The sequence below is a fragment of the Dromaius novaehollandiae genome, chromosome 1, assembly GCF_036370855.1.
Source record: "Dromaius novaehollandiae isolate bDroNov1 chromosome 1, bDroNov1.hap1, whole genome shotgun sequence".
Lineage (NCBI taxonomy): Eukaryota > Metazoa > Chordata > Aves > Casuariiformes > Dromaiidae > Dromaius > Dromaius novaehollandiae.
In genome coordinates, this window is record NC_088098.1 from 144072980 (window position 1) to 144094566 (window position 21587).

Consider the following 21587-nt stretch of genomic DNA (forward strand, 5'->3'; position numbering starts at 1 on the left):
CTTTACTTTTATATGTATAAATATTTATAAACATATAAACACTTTTTTAAAAAAAGCTACATATGAAGTAAATGCACAAAATATACATGAAGAAGTAATTGGCCAGTAATCGGACACCCAAAATACCCAAGCATGTATGTGAAATGAGTAACTATATGGTAGACTATAGCGGTAGTTGCAGTTTGTAACAGGACAACTACAGTACAAAACACAGCTGTAACACAGTCTAGTAGATATGTTAACTACTTAGATTTTGAATCTGTTTTACTAATGCATATACTTGTTTCCTTCAATTAGCAATACATTATTTTTCAGTGGCAGTATGCATATTATGATTTCTCCAACTGTTTTTTCTCCATCTCCCTACTTTCCTTTTTTGTACTGGTGGAAAATCACAATAGATGAGACTTAGCAAATGTGTACCCAGGATAAACATTTGTAGTACAGTCAGGAAAGCTGCATAAATCTAATAAGCAATATTTAGAACTCAAGCCTTGGTTTATCATAAAAAGAGAGAGGAAAAAAAAAGCTTATGAGACCAGAAAAGATGTACCTCTATTCTGCAATATATTTCTGTAGCTGCCTTAAAACAAACTGAAAAATCTGTCAGAAATCTTGAAAAATCTTGCATTTGCACTCCCTAGAGAAAGAAAGTTTAAGACTCTGAAAGGTTTATGAGTGTTTAATAATAGTCTTTATATTCTTGACTAAGCAATGGTGATGATGTATTGCAAGATTAATACATAAATCATTAAGAAACTTAAGTTCTTTTAATACAGCAAGTCTGTGTTTTACTTGATTCACTGATTCATCCTAAGGCGTGTATTGAAATTTTGTGTGGCCTTTCATTAGAAACCCCAGCACACCACCCACATTTTGCATCACTTCTTTTTTTAATGGAGCACATGGCAATCTGGTTGTTCTGCAGTTTGATCTTAGTGCATTCTGCCCTCCAGCCAGATTAACACACTGGAAATTGGGGAGTGTGATGATTGGTGAGGAGAAGACGATGTGTATGAGACAAGTGCAGTGTAAAAGAGGTTCGTGTCAGAAAAACTGTACTGCTAGCACCAGCCGGGTTAAATATAGCTGTATACTGCTTAGCACAGTCACGTGGCTTCTGAGCCTTTTCTTTGAAGCTGTGGTGGGGAAGGGCAAGGGTGGTACTATTGCATCCTTCCTCCAGTCAGTGTGTATCAGCTTCCTTCCACATGTGTGCATAAGGCAAAAAGCAGCTGTTGGTGAAAAACAAAAAACAGAATGCAGTATAAGAGTCTGTACACAGTAGGTGTAGAGAAAATGGGCTGTGCTGATCAGCAGTTTTGACTCTCCCATTACTCAGTCAGTCCTTTGAGCTGATTTAATGTTGTAGCCTAAGCCTGATACCATTGGACTAAGATGGGAGACCTCTACAGATTACAGATGAACTAAAGCCAGCCAAAAAAATAAACCAGAGTAAAAGTGGTAGTCACGGGAAGTGGTAAACAAGGATCCAGTTTTCAAACTTGGATAACATCTGAGTCCATGCTTAAATACCTAATTAGCCACTGCAGGCTCCAGTTTGAAAACTGGCTTCTCGTTACTTTGTACAAATACATTGCCCCAGCATGCCAGGGAGACTGCTGCTGGAGACAGCACCATGGAGATGAGCTGTAAAATCAGCTTTTGGTGGAAGCTGCTTGGGAAAAGAAGAAAAAAATCACCAAACCGCAAGACATGCACTCCAAAATTGAATACTTATTTATTTTGTTTTGGCAAAAATACAAAATAATCCCTTTCTCTTCTCTTCCCTATTTTTTTCAGTGAAAATTCAAACTTGCCAGTCTATGTTGCAAAAAAATCTTAAAATGAAAACAGTAATTTCTGCTAAAAGTTATTTGTACAGAAAATGCATAACCTGCTTTATTCTGATCCTGTATTCATCAGGATAGAATTAATGAAAGGTTCATTTTAAAAGAAGAAGAAGGTATGGTATTATATATTGCTGCTTTTTTGGCTGGATTTCAAAACAACTAATTAAATTCTGTCTGCTTTAACTCCTCCTATAGTTTCCCTTTAGTGAGCTGCAAGTTGTCCTATTTCTTCTGCACCGACAGGGCCGAATGCTCTAGGGGACCATCCCCCCAGGGGAGACACCTTTCCGTGGTAGGAAGAGTGATCACTGTGGTCCACAGAGAGCCCCACTCAAATGTGTGGATGGGCATGAGCTTCTCCAGTTGATCGTCGGCCACACTGTTCTTTCCCACTGGACTTCTTCCCACCCAATCCATGCTCGCTGCCTCTCCTACTCCACTTTTTCCAGCTGCTGACTATGCAGTGGCCTGCCATGCTCATAACGTGCTATCTGGCTTAGCTAGAGCTTGGTTGGCACTATTTATTATGACAGAACGTGGGCTGTTGATCACCTGTATCTCCTGGCTTTCCTGCTGATTGGCCAGCATGTGTATGTACCATTTGGCTGGAAGCTGTAAGTCTTTTGCCTGGCCCTCTGGTTAGGATGCACAGTTCCTCTGACTGAGAGCTTGCTTTGCTGTGAGGCATCGATAGCCTGAGTCCTCAGGAGGCCAGATGTTGCAGGTGCCCTTCGTAAGCTGCTGTGCCAATGAAGTTGGCTGGCAAGCTGCATGCTTTACTTTGTTTAGCCTCTTGTATACACACCCATTTTAAAAGGCTTTTAGAGTCTTCAGAAAAGGAAAGGGATGTGGAAATGTGTAATCTTGCCAATGTTATTACTTTATTTAATGTACCATTATAGTTTCATTCAGTGCTGAAAATATATAGAAAGAGCATAGAGAGCCAGGAGAAAGACTAGATCTAGATGCATAGGCTTTGAAGCCAGGTCATTCCATGTATAGGAATACAAGTATGTGCATGGGAGATGCAGTTATGGTACAGGAGCATATGTGAAGGAGATGAGGCATTTTTCTGATTCATAAACTCAAGACTAGATGTAATGAATCTAAGTAACTAATGTTGGTTGTTTTTTTTTTTTTTCCAGTGTGTAATTTAAATAGCATGAACCAATGAAAAGTAAAACATGAACCTAATAAGACTGGGACTCACGAATAAAAGTGGTTCAACTAAAATACTTGTCAATTCTGTGTCACAGATTATTCCTCTGTTTTATATAGTCCAGTGATCTCAGATTCCTGAAAAGCAAAAATCCTATGCACACAAAAAGTGGAAAGAGTGCAGGTAATCAGCGTGGGGGTGCTGTCAAAAGTGTCTGCTCTGTGAATCAAGTTTTACATCCTTCATGTCTATAGTATACTGTTGAAGTCTGATTCCCTGCTGCCTTGGAAATCATTTGCATCTCTGTACTGTGATATAAAAGGCCTTTATACTGATTGGATGGCTTTTTATATCTTCTAAGCACTCATGTTTCCCTGACATAGATACACGTGCAAAGTACAAGGCTTTTGAGGATCCGGTCCTTGTAGTTTGTGCTTCATTGCCACAAGGTAAGTCGAAACAGCACTCACACAGCATGTGGGAATGCGGGGTCATGGGGAGTTTTCACCGTCCTTCTGTGTGGATCTTGAGCGTCATTGAAGGCCAGACTAGACCCAGACAAGATAAGTTAGTGTAGTGCCTAACCCTGCTTTTCTGTGAGCTGCTTGCCAGACAAGATCACTGTAATTCAATACAGTAAGTCTTGTCCTGTGCCCTAGCTTACGTTCTCCCCTGATGGGGAAATGGTGGCACTGGTGGAGAAACACCAGGACACACCAGGCTGTTGAAAGCTGCTTCAGGTAAGTGCTTCCCATGGGTAGCGTTAGATCTGTCTTGCACTGTTGCACAAGGGAAGCTAGTAGTGGCTGAGGATCTGGCCCTGCCAATTAAAAGGGTTGAAATGTGCGTGAAGCATACAGCGACATTTTGAGCATTTCAGATGAGGATATGGACATTACTGAATTTAAAATATAACTGCAATTCCCTGACTAATGCCAAGTCACTTTTATAGTCATGGAGTGATTGTTCTTTATTTTCAAAATAGCCCATTTTACCCTGAGGCGCAGGTGATATCTTTATGATGATGGAGCTATGTTATCCAGCATGTAACAGCTCAGGCCGTTGGTTGGTATGAAGACTTTTTATGATCTACTGTCCTTTTCTGTTCTTTCTCAAATTATATAATGCTTTCATTGCCTATTTGTTTGTGTTTCTCTTGAATAGAGCAGAAAAAACGAAAAGATGAACTGGAGATTTAATGCTGTTGTCTTTTACTTCCTGTAGCTGAGCTGTAAGATATACCATTGTGTCTCCAAGTTTCTGAGTCCATTCACATAATGCTAACAGTTAAATTGCTTCAGTGGCCTTACACCTCTGCAGAGAACCAGCCTGTTTGCTGGCATCCAAGGGTTTCTATGGTGAAGTGTACAGAATATTATAAACCAGATATTGAATGAAAATGAGATTATGAAAATAATTCTGAGAAATATTTGCTCTTTGGTCTCTGTGTAATAAAAACCTTGCATGTAATAATAACCACACAAAACTCAGGGCAGACTTTTCTGCAGAACAGGAACATCCTCAGCTTTGACATTTGTTGTGCTAAGGATGAAGCTGTAGTCTGCTGCTGTCACAGCGGCAGGACAGCAAACAGAGCGAAGGCAAGAGCTGGGAAAGAGAGAGCTGCCCCCAGGTGGGTGCTCCTCTATTTTGTTCTGCCAGCAGTAGCTGATGCCGTGCAAGCTCTAACCCCAGTCTTCATATCATCAGCAGCAAGCAGCACATCTCCCCAGGCTCCAGCATAGGCAAAAGAGGATAAGGACCATCGCTGTTTTGCTCCTCCCTAGATTCTGTTGCTCCAGGCACCTGCCTGCTTTGCCTATGAGCTGCCCGTAATGCTAGGAATTACCTCTAGTTTTGCTAATCACAAAAAAGGATAAATGAAAGGCCCATAGTAATAACAAGACTGAATTGGCCTGGAATAGGAATCTGTGGAAGTGATGCTGAGGCCCACGTTGGGATGAGCATTTTACGTGACATACCTGCTAATTTGCCGAGAACTAGCCTGCTTATTTAAAAAATAGTGCTGCCTGCCTGAAGTGAAACACAACTAATCAGCAGTTCATAAAAAGTTTGACTCAAAAGAATGGCAGATTCACCCAGACTGAGAGAGGTTCATGGGAGTCTCAAGAGGTAACGATTTGCCCTAACTCTCAGCATTTGTGTATTTGTGCATCAGCGCTTTACCTTCTGTTTGGCATAGGCCCAGCCCAGCCAGCTTTCTCTGCTCGAAGAGTTGTACATGACACAACTGTAGTTACACTTGGACCATATGCAGCCACTCTCCTTGCCCCATCTTTTTATCCCTTGCTTTAGCTATGTGTTACCTGGTGTGTCACTGAGGCAGGTGCAATGATTGTCTTACTCATCTATAGTGTGTCCAACAGAAAGGAGCCTTTATCAGAAACTGGTAGGTTCTGCTGCAATACAAATAGTAATAACCAGGAGTAGTATGATCAGAGACAGATTTACTAGGTGAGAGGGGGATTATGTATGTGTGAGAAGAAGGTCGTGAGGAAGGGGAGACTGTTTTGGGGATATGATATCACCTAGGAGATGATATTCTGGAGCTTGGTGCATCAGCATAGCCAGTTAAAATAGTTTGAAATAGAGATTCTGTTAGGTACCATGTAATTTTATTTTTTTCTGTAAATTGGACATTGTATCTGATGGAATAATCACCAGAACTAGAGCAAACAACATGCCTGCTAGTGATAAGCTGTTTCTTGTGACCACTCAGTGTATAGCTCTGTGTTTGCTGAATATTGCAGAAAATGTGGTACATTTGATGTCTGTGCAATGCTGTTTTCCTTCTGATTACTTTTATGTGCATGTCTCTCTCTCTTTCCCTTTCTTATACAGATGTTCGTATTCACCCCATGGAGCCTATGCCCAAAGCAAACTTGCCCTTGTGTTATTTACCTATCGACTACAGCATCTTCTGACTGCAAATGGAAGCCATGTGACTGCTAATGTAGTAGACCCTGGAGTAGTGAATACCGAGCTCTACAAGCATGTCTTTTGGGTTGTAAAAATGATCAAATGGATGACAGCCTGGCTACTTTTCAAGGTATGCAGCTTTTTTAACCATTTTGTTGCCATGTTACTACATTGTGAGAGCTATAATGAGCCCAGAGCTGAAGGTGAGTCAGAGTTTATCATAATGTATTGTGTTTATTGCATTTTTCTGGGCTGATGAAACATAAAAAAATTGATAAAGACAGCCCTTCCCCAGAACATTTATTTTAAATGGACTCACAGTAAGCGGAAGGAATTCCTACCTCTTTATCTGTGGCAGAAAAAGTAGATGCCCATGCGTTAATTATCTACCTAATCTAGTTCTGTTTGTTTGTGTGTACATGCTGGTAGAATTGCATTCGAACAAGGAGCCAGCATATGCAAAGTGTTCCTAGGAAATGTCTTTTACGTCCTGTAAATGAGAAGTAGACATGACCTGGCACTGTCTACATGTATGCAACATGTTGAAGAGAAGAGGGCAAATGAAAGAAGGAAGCCGTACAAATGAAAAAGATGTTGATGGGACATAGCCCAAACTCCAGGCTGTGCAGATCCAAATGCACATGCTCTGGAATGTTGGGCAATTTTCATTTAGGTCTTTCATCTGAATACATACTTGTAATGGTACATTATCTTCTACTATCTATGCTTGGTCTACATTAGAAAATTTTAAGCTGTGTAATAAAGCTGATCTAAAACTGGGGCAAACCCAGTTAAAGTTAACTTCAGTAACATTTTGCAGTAGTGTAAGTAGATCAATCTGAAATCTGTTTAGCAGCACAGGTGCAATGTTTTAATGTGAACAAGCCTTAGAAGGATTTCTTCTGAGAAAATGCACTGCTTATAACTCTTTCAGAAAGCAGTTTTGGATTAAGTGAATAGAATCTGATTCCATTAGAGAAAATTAAATGCCCTAATTAAAATGAAGTATTTTAGATCAAGGGGCATGTCCTACAAAGCAAATTAATTTTAAACTTTGATATGGAAATAGCACTAGCTTTAATTTTAGAAATGAATCTGGAGGCTGGAAGAGTGGCTGTAAAATAAGATGAAAACAAATAAACCCATATTTAAAAAGATTAATAGTATCTTCTAAGTACACGTTGAATATTGCAATAAAATTGTAATAGGAATGCTCATAACGTGAAATGCATCCTTAAAGAGGGCGCACACAGCTTTGCCAGAATGTCTGTATGAAACTTGTTTTGCCTCTTGTGTTTGCCATTTTAAATGCCAGTCTGTGGTGGTGGCGTTTTTTAATTGGACTCCCTTTGCTAACATAACAGTTTTATATAGATATTTAGGCAGTACTAAGTATTTCCACCACAGCCACAAAATTCTGACACAGATTCTGTGTCTAAGGGTGAAAATTGATTCTTTTGTTGTTTATAGCACTCAATCCCATTCAGTTTTATTGGTGCGCCAAGGGAAACATTTCTGTATTATACTGACCATGTTTAGAAAGTAAACGGGATGTCACTGAACACACATAAAATGAGTATGGATTTATCACAAGAGGGAGTCAGGTATTTACAGTTGTAATAGTAATGCTGCCTATAGTCCCTGATTATTTCTTAGTCTTTATATGAGATACCAGTCTAAAGGAATATTGCCTTTCAACGGCTGAAGGATGCTGACTTGCATGGAAATGCTATGTGTATACTGCCTTCAAAGCAGAAGCATCAACTGGGTGTTTGCTTTTTGAGCTGATTATACTTAGAATGCTTCAGTTATTGAGGCTTTGTAAAGCCCCATATGATCCCATTTTTGTAAAACACTTGATATGTTTTTCCTGTAAGTCAAAGAAGAGGGAGACAGAACGGTCTTACCAATTTTCCCACTTTCTTTGAGACTTCTGAGTTACAACACTGAGTTCTACTCTTTTCTATGGCTTAATGCGCATGCTATCTTTATATATTTGGGGCCTGATTTTGCCTTCCTTTCTCACATTCAGGAGCACTTTATCACATATATTTGTCCTTTTCAGCTTCAGTAGAACTGCACCACAAAGTGCTATTTAGTTCCATGACAAGATCATGTTAAAAGCCTATCTGGTAATTTAGATAGTATTATATGTAGTACTATAGTTTCTAGTATTCTAGCCTTTGCAAAAAGCATTCAGTGGTCTTGTGTTGATCTCATGCACTGGGGTAGATTTCCCCTGAGAAAAGTATGAAAGTAAGGATAGAAAAATTCAATTCTCTGATAATATTGTCCGATAGCTGATATTATGGATTTCTTCTCCCCTGGAATTTCATTCCTGCATACACATATATGAATCTTCCTTCTAGGATTATAGCAATAACACAGTGAAAATGAGGCGATTGCACTCTAATCATATTTACTCAACTAACTTTTATCATCCTGAAGTATTCCAAAGTGGTTTGTAAATGCTTCACCCACTGCAGCCTGGCACTCATGACAGTAAACATAGCCCAGATAGCAGTGAGGAAGTGTATCATGGATTTATCACATCACATTCTCTCAAGAGAAGGTCAACATTTTGTTTGATTTAATTCCAAATTATTGTGGCAGTGCTCCACTACCTTTAAATCCATTTCTGTCAACACTTTGGTGTTGACTTGACTACATTCAAGTCAAATACTTCTAGGGAAGACAGTGTGGCCCCAGCTCTCACTGAGTTATTCATATTTGAAGTTGCTCAGTGTGTCAGACAAGACAAGACTGTCGGCTCAACACGTCTGCCTCAGAGCTGCCTCAAGGTATTCAGAGACTTAATACTTAAGCAAACAAACAAACCCACAGTTTTGTAAATAGGCTATGATATGCACATATAATTTACTCAAAGTATTAACAGCTTGAGTTTCTTAGAACTGTGAAACATTGTCTTCTCCTTTTCATAAACAGCTCAGAAAAATCTCTACTCGTTCAGTTATTTTTTTTTCCAACAAGCTGCAGTGAGAGGGACCACTGTAGCAATATGATAGGCCAAGCTAATGATTTGGTGACAGCCATAAAAATTGCCAATCTAATGTCCTCCTATAGAAATGATGATCCATTCTTTCTGAACTCCATTCTTTCTCAGGAAAGTTACTGTTTGCTGTGAAACTCGTTCTTTAAATTTGCATTTTGCAAACATTTTCTCTACATTTTTAACAAATGGGGATATCACTTCTCACAGACAAGAGATAAATGATGTTTACTCTTCAAAAAATAAATTGATTTCTACGATTGTGACTTCTCAGTAAATAAAAACTGACGAGCTGTCAGAATTCTCTCTAGGGTGCAGTGAGATAAGTTTTCTCTTAGGATTTTTTAACATGAAGTGGTCTTCTTTTTGAAGAAATACACTCCAAACCAGTAAACAATAACTAATTAATAAGATAATAATGGCCTAAAAAGACATTCACCAAGCATCACATTGAAATTAAGCCAACTGTGCCGCTCACCAATTTTAGTGATGGGTACTGTTCAAACTGAAAGCTGGGAAGGTACCCTTTCCCTCTCCATTATTTCTGCTTCTGCTACAAACACTGGATATTCATTCTTAGGCCAGGGCCTACGCTTGTCATACAATTAAAATGCCTTGGAGCAAAAAAATGCTGACTCCCCCATAATGTCCAATAGCAGGAACTGTTCTGCTACTTATGACTTCATGATGCAATGGAAGGAGAAACACCTTCCTTGCTTCCCACAGAGAAATATTTTAAATTTCCAGAAAAACTTCTTTATAACACACTTGGTGAATGCGTCATTATAAAGTATAGTGCATTCAGTCCTTTCAGCTGCTTCAGATCAGCTGTATTTAGGAAGGCATTGTAGAAGGAAGCTAAGACTGTGCATCAGATCTTGTCTCGGCTGTCATTTGCAAAGACATAATGCCATATAAGTAATTATTGACTGACAAGCTGAAAATGAGCAGAAGGATTAATGATCCCACCAGCTTGTAAAAGTGAAGGGAAAGGCAGAATCGGGAACACAGCCTAGAAATCAGCCACTATGAACTAGCTCATTTCTTTCATCTGTCAAAACAAGCCTAACTTTAGTGTAATTTTCCTAAAACATTTTTAAACAATATCTAAAAGACCTGGATTCATCATTCAGGCCAGAAGACATAGTCATGCAGATCTTATTGCAGCATTTCTTATTCAAACTGTCCCTTTGGCACTCTGAATGTAGAAAATTCATTCTGCCCTCCTCCCTGAGGTGTCAGAAGACAAACACATCACCACAAAATAACACCAGCTGTACAGAACTAGAATAATTAAATTTTACAGCTGAAAGTAACAATTCATCAGCATCAACATCTACAGTCCATGTGAGTGTGTGGTCTTCACATAAAGCTAGTCTGGAATTTTCTAATGGAATAGAAACTTCTTGCAGAAACATGTCATTTGCAGTTAATTTTTATGAGAGGCTTTTCAGATCAAAAATGGGATTCTGGTCAAAGTTGGGGAGAAATAAACAGTCCCAGGATCTCTCCTCTTTAAACTGGTCCCTTTTTTGCACACATTAGTACAGGGATTTAAGCTTCAGGCTTTTACATTCCAGATTCTAATCAGAGCCATAGGGCTTGTTATTTTCTTTTTTCATCTAAAAAGTATTAGATTATTTCCGCAACCACAGAACAATTCTAATGGGAAGAATGGAGGGATCCACCTGAGAATGATAATGAGCAATGTACCTTTGAATGATCTGGGCACTTTTCTTAGATGTGGATCCCTGGACTTGGCTAGGCATTCAGTTACTGCTGTTATAGGGTATGCAGCTGCAGTTTGGCTGTTTTATTTATTCTGACTCCTAAATAAGAGAGTTTAGGAGCATGGAATGATTTGTGCCTGCCCTAATCAGGATTAAGCCTTTCTAAAGTAGACTGACTCCAAGTGCACACCCGTACAGCAGTTAGCCCTGGTCTCCAAGAACTGTGGTTTCTCTGTGGTCCCGAGATATTGCTATTTTTGTGTGTGTTTTCTCACGTCAAAGTAGCTGAAATATTTATTAAAAGGACCGTGTTTCGGGTGGCTGAAGGATGTTTCGATAGCAAGAAAGCAAAGGATTTGTGTTGAATGCCCAAATGTATGGGATGGGATGGGATGTTATACGAAGGTGTGCAGAGCTGGTGGGATTGTGTTGGAGAGCTTCAGAGAGAGTCAAGGTTATTGAAGTGTTTTATAACACTTATTTGGAGCAGCTGCTGGAATGATCTATCCCAAAACCACACTCAGGCTTTGTCTTGGAGGAAGCTAGTTGGAACAGGCCAAAACAGAGCCATGGAGCAAGCTAAAAATCAAACAGCATGCACAGTCAGAAATCGATCTAATGCCCTGTCCCACAGTTCTAGTGGTTCAGTTAGAAAATGAAGAAGATCCTTTTTTTCCTAACAGTGGGGAAATGGGAATATTATTGCATCTTTAGAAAGTGTTCACAAGACAGGACATTTCCATGACTTACTCTTCCTACAGGATTTACTCTTCTTAACCTGGAAAGTGGACTGAAGAAACACAAGATAAACCTACAACTTTGCGCTATGTAAAAGTTTTTGGAGTCAAAATTTTGGAATGGTACATGATTTAAATTTTGTGATAGAATTTTACTAGAAGGTTAGAAGCATACTGAAGAAAGGTATTTGTATAGTGTACGAAGGTGTTTATTCCTATGCTTCTGTGTGATAACAGATTGTTCATTTAACTTCATAACTTAGGCAGATTCTTTCATCATATCTGAAAAGAATCCATTTATATGTGAGGGAGAGAAAAAATGTTCTCTATATTGCTGTAATGGGAGCTAGTAAGTGAACAGTTAGTAAACTGTGAAAACATATGAACCTAACTAGTGTTAGCACATCAGCAAATGTCATCTTGTAATCTGTAACTATTTCCATATTCAGCACCCACAGACTTAGTTAAGAAAGATATAGTCCATCAACCAACTTATTCCTTGCTAGTTCTTCTTGGTAGTATTTTGTTGTCCTTAGTTAATATGTTTGCATATTAATCTATTTTTCAGTCATACTTTTAGTTGAAAATGGAACAAGCATATAAAAGGAAGATAATTTGTTGTGTACCAAGTACATGTCAAGGACTTTGTACTGATCCCTATCAGTTAAAAAGAAGCAAACCACAATGCCTGTAGTGTAGAGATCTCAAAAAAGAGGCTGGAAGGTTGGAAAATTAGAGATAATATTGGAATTTCAGCTAGACCAGGTTAGCCTTTCGCTTTTCAATCTATAATCTTTATAGTTTGGGGCTGTTGACCCCATAAATCTCATTGTATCCACACTCAGCACTACTGCAATTCTTCCTTACATGCCTAAGAAGTTTTACCTCAATCATAATGTAATTAAAAAAATCCACTTTCTTTCTATCAGGTAATGCAATGGTGTTTGAAACTTGAATCCATTGGCAGCAGAATACAAGGTAGCTACTAATCTTTCTCATCAGAGTATCTCTTAAATACCTCTTTGAGAGAGAGAGAGAGAGAGAAAGAGAGAGAGAGAGAGGACCACCCCAGCCTCCACTGAAATGAAACATTCGACAAGGGTGGGAACAGGAACAGGGTAGTTACAGGCAGTTTCTCTCTTCCAGATGGAAGAGCTGTAACACTGAGCTAAGCAGAAAGCCTCTGGCTTCTCATGGAAAATCCTGCTACTGATATTGAGGGCAAAGAGCAGTTCAGAATTAGATCACTGAAGTAAAGCAATGCAGAGGAGGAGGCTGTGGGAGTGCATATTCATACACACATGGAGAGTTTGCCACCAGGTGTGGTATGCATTATAGATAAATTAATATTTGATGGGATGACCTCCCTAAATTCCTTATTGTTTTGCTACTTGTGAATAATGCATCCAAAACAAAACAATGCTGATAAAATTTATACTGCAGAGCCCTGTCACATTAAACCTTCACTTAATACAAAAAAATTATTTTTCAGTGTGTTTTGGAGGTTTACAAGGACTCCATTCCCCTTTATGTCTATGAAAGTGACACTTGTTTATTCACCAGTAATCCAAAGACACTGCAAAACCTTTCAATGATGTCATGCAAGGAAACGTTTGTATGAACAAAATTGACGCAATTTTAATGTTTATCCTGACATTTCAAAGATTGGCAGAAAATGCCAAGTTATTCTAAAAAGTTAAGGAATCCCCTTTTGCAGTGATCCAAGCCATCAGTCCCCAGAAGCCACATCTTGCAGAGCATGGAGTTGATAAATGTGTGCAGTACGAATACCCACATCAGAGCTGTTCACTCAGTGATCTCCATACAGTCAATAAAGGGTCACTTCTAGTACTGAATCTATCTCACCCTAAACTACATATCTACAATCGCCCAGATGAATCAAATCTTTCAAGTGTCTACTTATTCTCATGAACTGCAAAATGGTCCTCTGATGACTAGCTCAGCTGAAGACACCTGTGCTATGGAGATATAAAGTTAGTTAAGATGAATCCCATTCCAAGATACTGGGCATTAAAATTGTGTTATTTTAAAAAAAACAGAGATACTAGCCCAGAACTGAAGATAGTCTGTTTTGACCTTTTCATAGAAGAGAGTAGGAACTGAAAAGGTGTGTTCACTTAGCAGGGGAAGAAATAATCTGATATGAAGTTGATTTTGTCAAATAGCCACTCTTAGGTGTTCAGAATATCAGACATTTTCCCATACCAGCAGGAAATGTATTCATGGGCAGATTCAGGTGAGGTAATCCAAACTGCTTATGAAATATATTTTGCATATATGTTTACAATCCATTGTGTGCCTCCATTATTTATCACATAGATATTGCCATGCATTTAAATCGGTATTTATGTATACTCCCTGTATGTATTTATGATAGTGTAATATATGTGACAAGAAAGAGATAAGAGAGTGAGCCATGGAAAGAAAATGCCATAAACTGTTTGAGAAAAAAAAGAAAATAGCAAATACATCTGTAAAATAACAGAATCATTCAGCACCAATATGCAACTTTTGAAAATTTTAATCCAGAGGAAGTCATTTGAATAACTCCAGCTTTGGTAAAGACTATAACAATTACATCGAACACAGAGGATCCATTGCCTGCCCCAAGCATTCATGTTTGCTTTTTAGGAGGGGCACTGAGATTCTCTAAGATATAGTTCATGATTGGTTTTATTAGAAATACTGTGAGAAAAATATGTTCTCATTACGTTCTCAGTTTAACACATGGGATTTTGTGGATTTTAAGGGGTATGCCTGAGAAAAGAATTTGGAGCACTGGCTTTAGCCCCCTTTTTAAAAGGAACTTGATCCTAGATGTAGCACAATTAGAAGTCATTAATAGAAGTCTGTCCAGAGTCAGTAATTTATATACACTGTAGCATATTTTAAAATTCTCTTTAAAATGCTATCATATCTGTGAGTCTCTTCAGGGCAAATAATTACATTTGGCTGTCCCAGTCTCAGTGTTGGAAAGTGGAAGTAAACACATGAGTTACATGATCACGTACCAGGCATTCTGCAGGGAATAGAGAACCTTCCTGCAGGAAAGGATTCGATGAAAACTGAGCAATGTGCAATAAAACAAGAATGAACTTGGACAGCTTATCAGGGACGGAACGTGTACTGATAGTTGTTTGGCCCTGTCATGCTGACCTAGTTTTCCGTCACTAAAAGAAAAAGAAGGTGCTGCTACTGGTCCTAGCCTCAGACATAGCTTGAGAAAATAAGAACTACCACTGCTAACTTACAGGCTTCTCTTCATCTTATTAATAGCTTATTCAAGTTAGTATATATGTTCCTTTTTGAATGAATTGCAGGAGCCAAATCTGGTGACTGGGGCAGTCCTGGCCAGCCTTGTGTCTGGCAACCCCATGTTCCCACGACTTTGCTATGAGTTGCATCATGCAGTGACTCTCTAGCTGTCTTGCTGCAGACAATAGTATTCTGAGTCTGAATGTGTCTCAGAAAGAAAGAACGTTATTGTTTGATTTATTCAATACTTTTGCCTGCCAAGCTTTTGAGATGCAAAATACAGTCTTCCAATATGTCTGTGATACCACTTGTGGCATAGTATCCTAAGGTGATTAAAAATGGAGAGAGAGAAAAGCTGTCCTGTTGTTTTTGGAGCTCAAAGTGTTGAAAATAAAATTACACACTGTGAGTATGTTTTGACACGTAGCTCTGTTCTAAAAACGAATGTAAAAATGGCACTGTGGAGTGCAGTGTTTATTTTGTCTGTCAGGCTTGTTCGTTATCCATGTACCAAGGTTATTTTTCTGACTGCCTAACCTGTGAACTCAGCTTGGTCTTTCCTCGGCGAGGAGTTTGGTTATCACCATTGTCATGCTTCATGAACAATAATAGTACCTTAGATTCCCATTTTTCAATTCCTTTGCCTGTAAATGGTGACTACCATGATAGTTGTGCTACTTCATTGATGGCTTTGCACAGATGTAGCTGATCAGAACCTGATAGACAAGTAAATGATGCCCAAAACTAAAAAAATACAGATCTAATTCTTATTGCATATTCTTGTAGCAGGGATTATCTGATCTGTCTTTGCATACTCTATATGGAGTACTGTCCTTAGGTGAAGCATTCTACATAACTGATCCTGCTCCTTAAAGTTTCTCCTTGATCTTGGGATGGCCTTTTATGTTTCTTGGCTGGGATAGTTTTGTGGCACGTGTCTTATTTTATATGCCTTTTACCTGGGGAAGTGGAGTAAGGCTGGCACAAATCCACCGAACTCTAATCCCTTTAAAGGGCCTGGAGGTCTCCAGAGGTAATAAGTACTTTAAGTGTTTATACTACTAGACTCATCTGATTTTGCTTTAAATCCATTGAGGAAGTAGACTTCGAAGCTAGGAAGCAGGGGGTTTTACACAGTCTTCTTTCTGAATATAAATACTATTGTATCATACATTCAGCCCTCAGGTTTGTTTGTTTGTAATCGAGGAAGTCTGTTTCATAGGAAGCACTGTTTTTACTGTAAATCATATACATCACCAAGTGCCTTGGCTGTATAGCCTCTCCTATGAGAGTTTCAACCTATGCTGCATAACACTGGCTCAAAGGCAGATTGCTGCTGAGTCATCTGTTTCCAGAATTTTGAAAAGTGATAAAATTTAAAAAGTGTTTATTCTGAGGTACCTAAATTTGTCATCTCCAGGTTCATACAACAGTTAACTCAGAGGGGTCAAGAGGATTATGAAGTGCCTCCAGTACTCAACAGGAGCACTAGTACATGTGATGGACAATCTGCCCCTTGCTCTTGCCATTAAGAAGAAAGCATTTGCAGTATTAGAGTCATTAGGCTGTAGAGATGTGGAGCAAGATGGTACCAGTGCTGTCATTGTTACTCTAAAGTAAAGGACCTTTTGCATGTTGCTTTCAATTCTACTCTGTAGAACCTGTAGGCAATTTTTTTTTCTGTTTATTATCAGGTTATATCATGGTATCTAGCAATAGCTTTTAATCAAAACAAACAGGAGTGAGGTTGCTTTTAAGGAGACAGTGTCAAAGGAATGAATCAAAAGAAGCTTACCAGAAATATATTTACTTTACAAACTTGTTTCTAATCGTTAGAGGTGGGAAAGAATGAAGAAAAAAGATGTAAGAAACTTGTTTCTAATCATTGGCATCAGTTTCTGGAATAAACCTTCTACAGAGAGTATTGGTGGTAAGAAAACTATTTAAGATGGCGTTTGAATAGGTTTATGGAGAAGATCACCTGCACTATGAGGAGACCAGTAGTATCCCGAGAGGTCCCTGCAGATCCCTGTTCCTTTTGTGTTTGGAATCCAAATTTTTCTCTGGCTTATCTTTTTTGCTCCCATGATGAAAAGAAAAAAAGAACTCAGTGTAAGTGTCCAAAGTAAAGATCTCTCAACAAATACTCATCATGACTTCAAATGTGTTGAATTCTCACCAGATCCTTCTTTAGTAAACTTTTGATGAAAGAGTGCTACTTCTTGGATTCCCCTCTAACTGCTCATCCATACTCTCTTGGATGTCCTGCTGGAAGACAGGAGCCTTTCCAGTTGTTGACTGATGAGCTGTGTTGCTTCCAACAGTGCTGTCTCGTGATTACAGGAGAAAAGTGAATATGGTCCTATGGGTTAGACTGTACAGCCTTCAATGAGATAAAGGTCTTTCACTGTTCAAGTCAAGAAAGCTGTGCATGCTATTAAAAATAAATTAGCCAAGGTAAATTGAAAATGGAGCTGTAGAGACAGTTGGTATAGTTACTTGTTAATCTCTGATTTGGGTTAATACAGTGTTCTTCTAGAAATTGGTCAGTGCTCAGGAGACCCCTTTCAATCTCTAGGCATCAGAGAGGCCAAACAGCAGGGGAAGCAGTGGCAGGTAGCACATAGCACTTCTAAAAGATACATGGCTTCCTCGCTGTTTCAGAGAGCAGTTCAAGGTGATCATCTTGTACCTTTGTGAGTGTCTGGTTTGCATCTAAAGTACCTTTGAGCTGACTACTTTCAGGATGGCTTCTAGTCCCGCTGGGAGTCAACGGAAGAGCTCCACCTAACAGTCACCAGAGTAGAGTAGCTGGGGTTTGCACACAGAGGATTTGCAACTCTAGACTTAGCTTCCCTCAGTGGTTTAAATAAGTCTGTGTTCCTAAAACATGGAGAACGAGAGCTTGGTTCAGGATTTTGCCTGAAGGGATGACAGAGGTATTCTTATGTTCCTAGTTTATGATGGCAGATCTGCCTCATTTGAATTGATGTTTGCACTGTTACCTGCCATATATTTTTATGGAGAAATTATACTGCATGTTTTAATATTCAAAAAATATATTTGCTTTTTTTTTTAGATTTTGTGTGCTTTTTTAAAACCATGATGTGGTACATTAGTGGGGGCAAAGCTGAAATCATGGGCTTGGGGGGTCCTTTGAATCATAGCGATAGACCTGCTACAAACTACTGATTGTGGATCCATTATGACAGCTAAGATATGTTAAGGCTCCAAATTACTAAGTTAAATCTTTGCCTTGTGATGTGAATCCATGCCTAGATTTAAAAATAAATCCTTTGGATTATGCTGAAAATTTGAACTGTCAAGAAATAAATGGTGTGGTGAACTGAAACATAGGTCTCTTAAGCTGCCCTAAATTTAGATGTATTTCAGTAATCTCTCATTCGCTTTTCATTGCTGTCAGCAGCCTGTAGGGTTTCTTTTATATTTATGATGGAAATGTCTGTCTATGAATCATGCCACTGAGATGTATGTTTTTTTCTGCCACTTTAAGGAATTAGTAAACAGTACATAGTTTCTCTGCTAAATAACACTGCATTGCAGGATCATTTGTACCAATAAGTATTTCTTTATTAATCTGCTTTCCTGCATAAAAAATTATAATTTTCAAGTGTGGTAGGTGAAAGCTATTTTTGTTAAATAAGTGCATGCAACTTCATTTCTGTTTTCTGTATTTTCACTCTCAGCATATATTTCTTTAAAACTTTTGTTGACAGGTATTTTTTAACAGGGTTTGCAAGCATTTTTTTATTGTAGTTAAATAGCACCATTATCACAGAAAAATAGATGAATCTAAAATGCAGGAGCCTGGTGTACCCTGCATGTTTTAGAGTCTCTTTGATAAAATCTATGTCTAGATACTTTTCATGTTAAAATATCAGTTACCCTCTAGTGCAGAACTTTTCCATATACTAAATTATATTAATAAAACATTACGTGCTTTTTAATCACATATTAAACAAAAGTGCAACCTACTGTACATGTATGTAAGTTATACATATGTTGTTATGCAATTTTAAATAATATTCATTCACTTTTAATTTAAGGCACCTCCTAAAGAACTTTTAAGTTCAGAGAGATTTATTGTTACAATGAAATACAAAGCCTTTGATATTTTGGAAGAGAGCAAAATCGTTTGCCTTTCATCCGCTATTTGTTATTGTCAGTGTAGATTATGGATGAGAAGACTTGCAATTATCCTCTGCTTAATATACTTCTGAACTGGAAGAAAGCACAGAGTTCTGGTGCAGTTGGCAAGCAGTCAGCTAACCTTCGTTGCAAGTGTTGAAAAAACGTCTTCGGTGGGGCTTCTAAATGATAAAATACATAGTGCTTGGTTTCCTGACAATGCTTGGAACATGATAGATGACAGTAACCTTTTCTTTAAATTAAGCTGGAAGCCCAGAAGCAGGCCGTGCAGTGTGCTCAGGCTCACATGCTTTGTGATAGCAGCTTCCTTTGCTGCTCCTCACATCATAAATACATGTTAATGTTTATTTTTAAATAATATCAATATCTTCTGAGTTATATTCCCAACTCCATTTCTTTGTGCCTGCCTTACTCTGTGTAGTTTTGAAATAGTTACATTACTACATATTTCATGCAGAAGCAGTCACAAGACATCAGAAAACCTTCTAGATTTTATTTTGTTTCCTGCACAAAAGTACACTCTACTAGCGTGAGCACCTCTGTACAACTTGTAAATGAGACTTATGCTGAAAAAATCTTCAGGCTAGTTTTATAATTTCTAATACTTGCCTAAGTGAAAGAAACAACTGTGAGTGAGCTTTCTGAAAAAAGTTTACTTTTTCAGAGTAGCATGTAATGGGCATGCTTAGCTCCTTAATCTATTTGCTGCTTAGGGAAACATTTACTTTATATGCATCTTAGTGCTGTTTCCCTTTCAAATTTGTCTTTGAGGATATGTTTTTGTGCTGTGGTCATCTACAGATAATTGTAAATTCTTTATAATATTAATTTAGACTAGAATAGGAATCCACCCTATTTTTAAAGAGCCAAACAGCTTTTCTCCTTTATATTATATGAGTGGTTAAAAATACTTGTGTTTTTTTCTGCAGAACCCCCAAATCTGATGATTTCTAGTCACGGTTTGATATTTATTCCTTTGAAACTCACAGAATCACAGGATAGGTCAGGTTGAAAGGCACCTCTGGAGGTTGTCTGGTCCAAGCCCCTGCTCAAGCAGGGTCACCTAAAGCACCTGGCCTGGGACCCTGTCCAGACAGCTTTTGAATATCTCCAAAACTCCACAACCTCCCTGGGCAACCTTTTCCAATGGTCAGTCACCCTCACAGTGAAAAAGTTTTTCCTGAGATTCAGACAGAGCTTCCTGTGTTTCAGTTTGTGCCTGTTGCTTCTCATCTTGTCACTGGGCACCACCAAGAAGAGTCTGGCCCCATCCTCTTTACAGTCTCCCCAAAATCCCTCCCTCAAAAAATCTCTCCTTCAAAAGCAGATGCTGCTTGTAACTGTTGTCAGATGGTAAAGTAGATGTGCTCTGATGGTAAGCATGAGGTTGTCTATTCCCTTTCTAAATAAAGTTCAGATTTTTGTCCTGGAGTAAGCATAGTAATGTGTGATTAAAATCCTAAACTAAAGATGCACGATCTCAGGCTATAAACCAGTCACATCTAAGCTGCACGTGACTCAAAAAGTAGACAAATGTGAGACATAGAAGTAATTGAAAAGCTAGCTTCTTCACTGCCTTGTAAATCATCAGTATTCATTAACACATGTGAACAATGGGAAATTCTGTCCCTTGCATTAATAGGGGAGAATTTTGATTTGTACCTTGAATGAGTCTATATTTTTCCCTTGCTTTGCACTGAGGTGGCAGTAAAAACAAGGTGAAAGGCTGTATATAGAGAATTATGCCAATGGGAATTCACCAGTTCATTTTAGGAGCTAGCAACAAATCTATCTCCCAGGGAGACTTCAGCAGGCATTGAGACACATTACCTCCCGCTCTGGCCATTTCATGTACTTCCAGTTATTCTGAGCAGTAAACTGTTACATACTAAAGGAGAAACCAGGGAGAATCTAAAAACTTGAAGTCTTGCCATGGTATACAAGGCCCATAAAATGAGAGATCTTAATCATTTTGTGATTGTCAAATGCCACTTTGAAGTAAGAGCTTAGCATAGAGCCGTATGGTCACTGCGTGCCAGTAACAGTCATGGCATTGCTGGCTTTCAGTCTTCTTGCCTAGAAGTCTAGCCTTTGCATTTTATTCTAGTCTTTAGAGTCTTGAATATATTCACAGTATTGCAGGCAAAATTACACTGGGTCCAAGGATCAAAAGCAAATATTACAGTAGAAATTTTAAATGGCATGCAGATTTCTTGTGAGCATTGATTCATTTCCTTCATGGTGTCAATAATCATTTATGAATTGCAGCCAATTTTTTTCTCAGAACGGAGCATTATTCATTAAATATAGTCATTACCCATTGATTAGCTCTAAAGTTATTTTCATGCATCAGTGGTTCCTATAAAAAATAAGTAGCACTTATTTTGCACCAATGTGTAAGAGCTGTATATTGTTCATCAATAATTGAAGGGAGTCTTTTGAATATTTTTAATTGCAGACCACACTGACATTTTCAATGGCCATAAATCCCAGGATAAATGGAAAAGTCTTTGCTTTTATTTTTTATTTTTTGCAAATATTCTGCTATCTCAGGACAGAGCTACAATAAAATGGGCATATTTGTCACAGTTTAGTGTTACTGTAATTCCCTATTTTTCCTAGTGTATGATTCTTCTTTTGTGCTGATTTCTGTGTAATAGATAATGTGTTGCTTTTTTGATTAAATGATGAGACAAGAGATTCAGCAAGGAG

General features: G+C 38.4%; 1 protein-coding gene across 1 annotated transcript in view; it reads left to right on the top strand.

The window, feature by feature from the left end:
* ZBED1 (zinc finger BED-type containing 1) overlaps positions 1-21587 on the top strand; it is a 174048-nt gene that overhangs the window by 136609 nt on the left and 15852 nt on the right. Inside the window, exon 6 of the mRNA XM_064501181.1 lies at positions 5875-6082. Coding sequence (XP_064357251.1) covers positions 5875-6082 — 208 coding nt within the window. The remainder of the gene's footprint in view (positions 1-5874; positions 6083-21587) is intronic.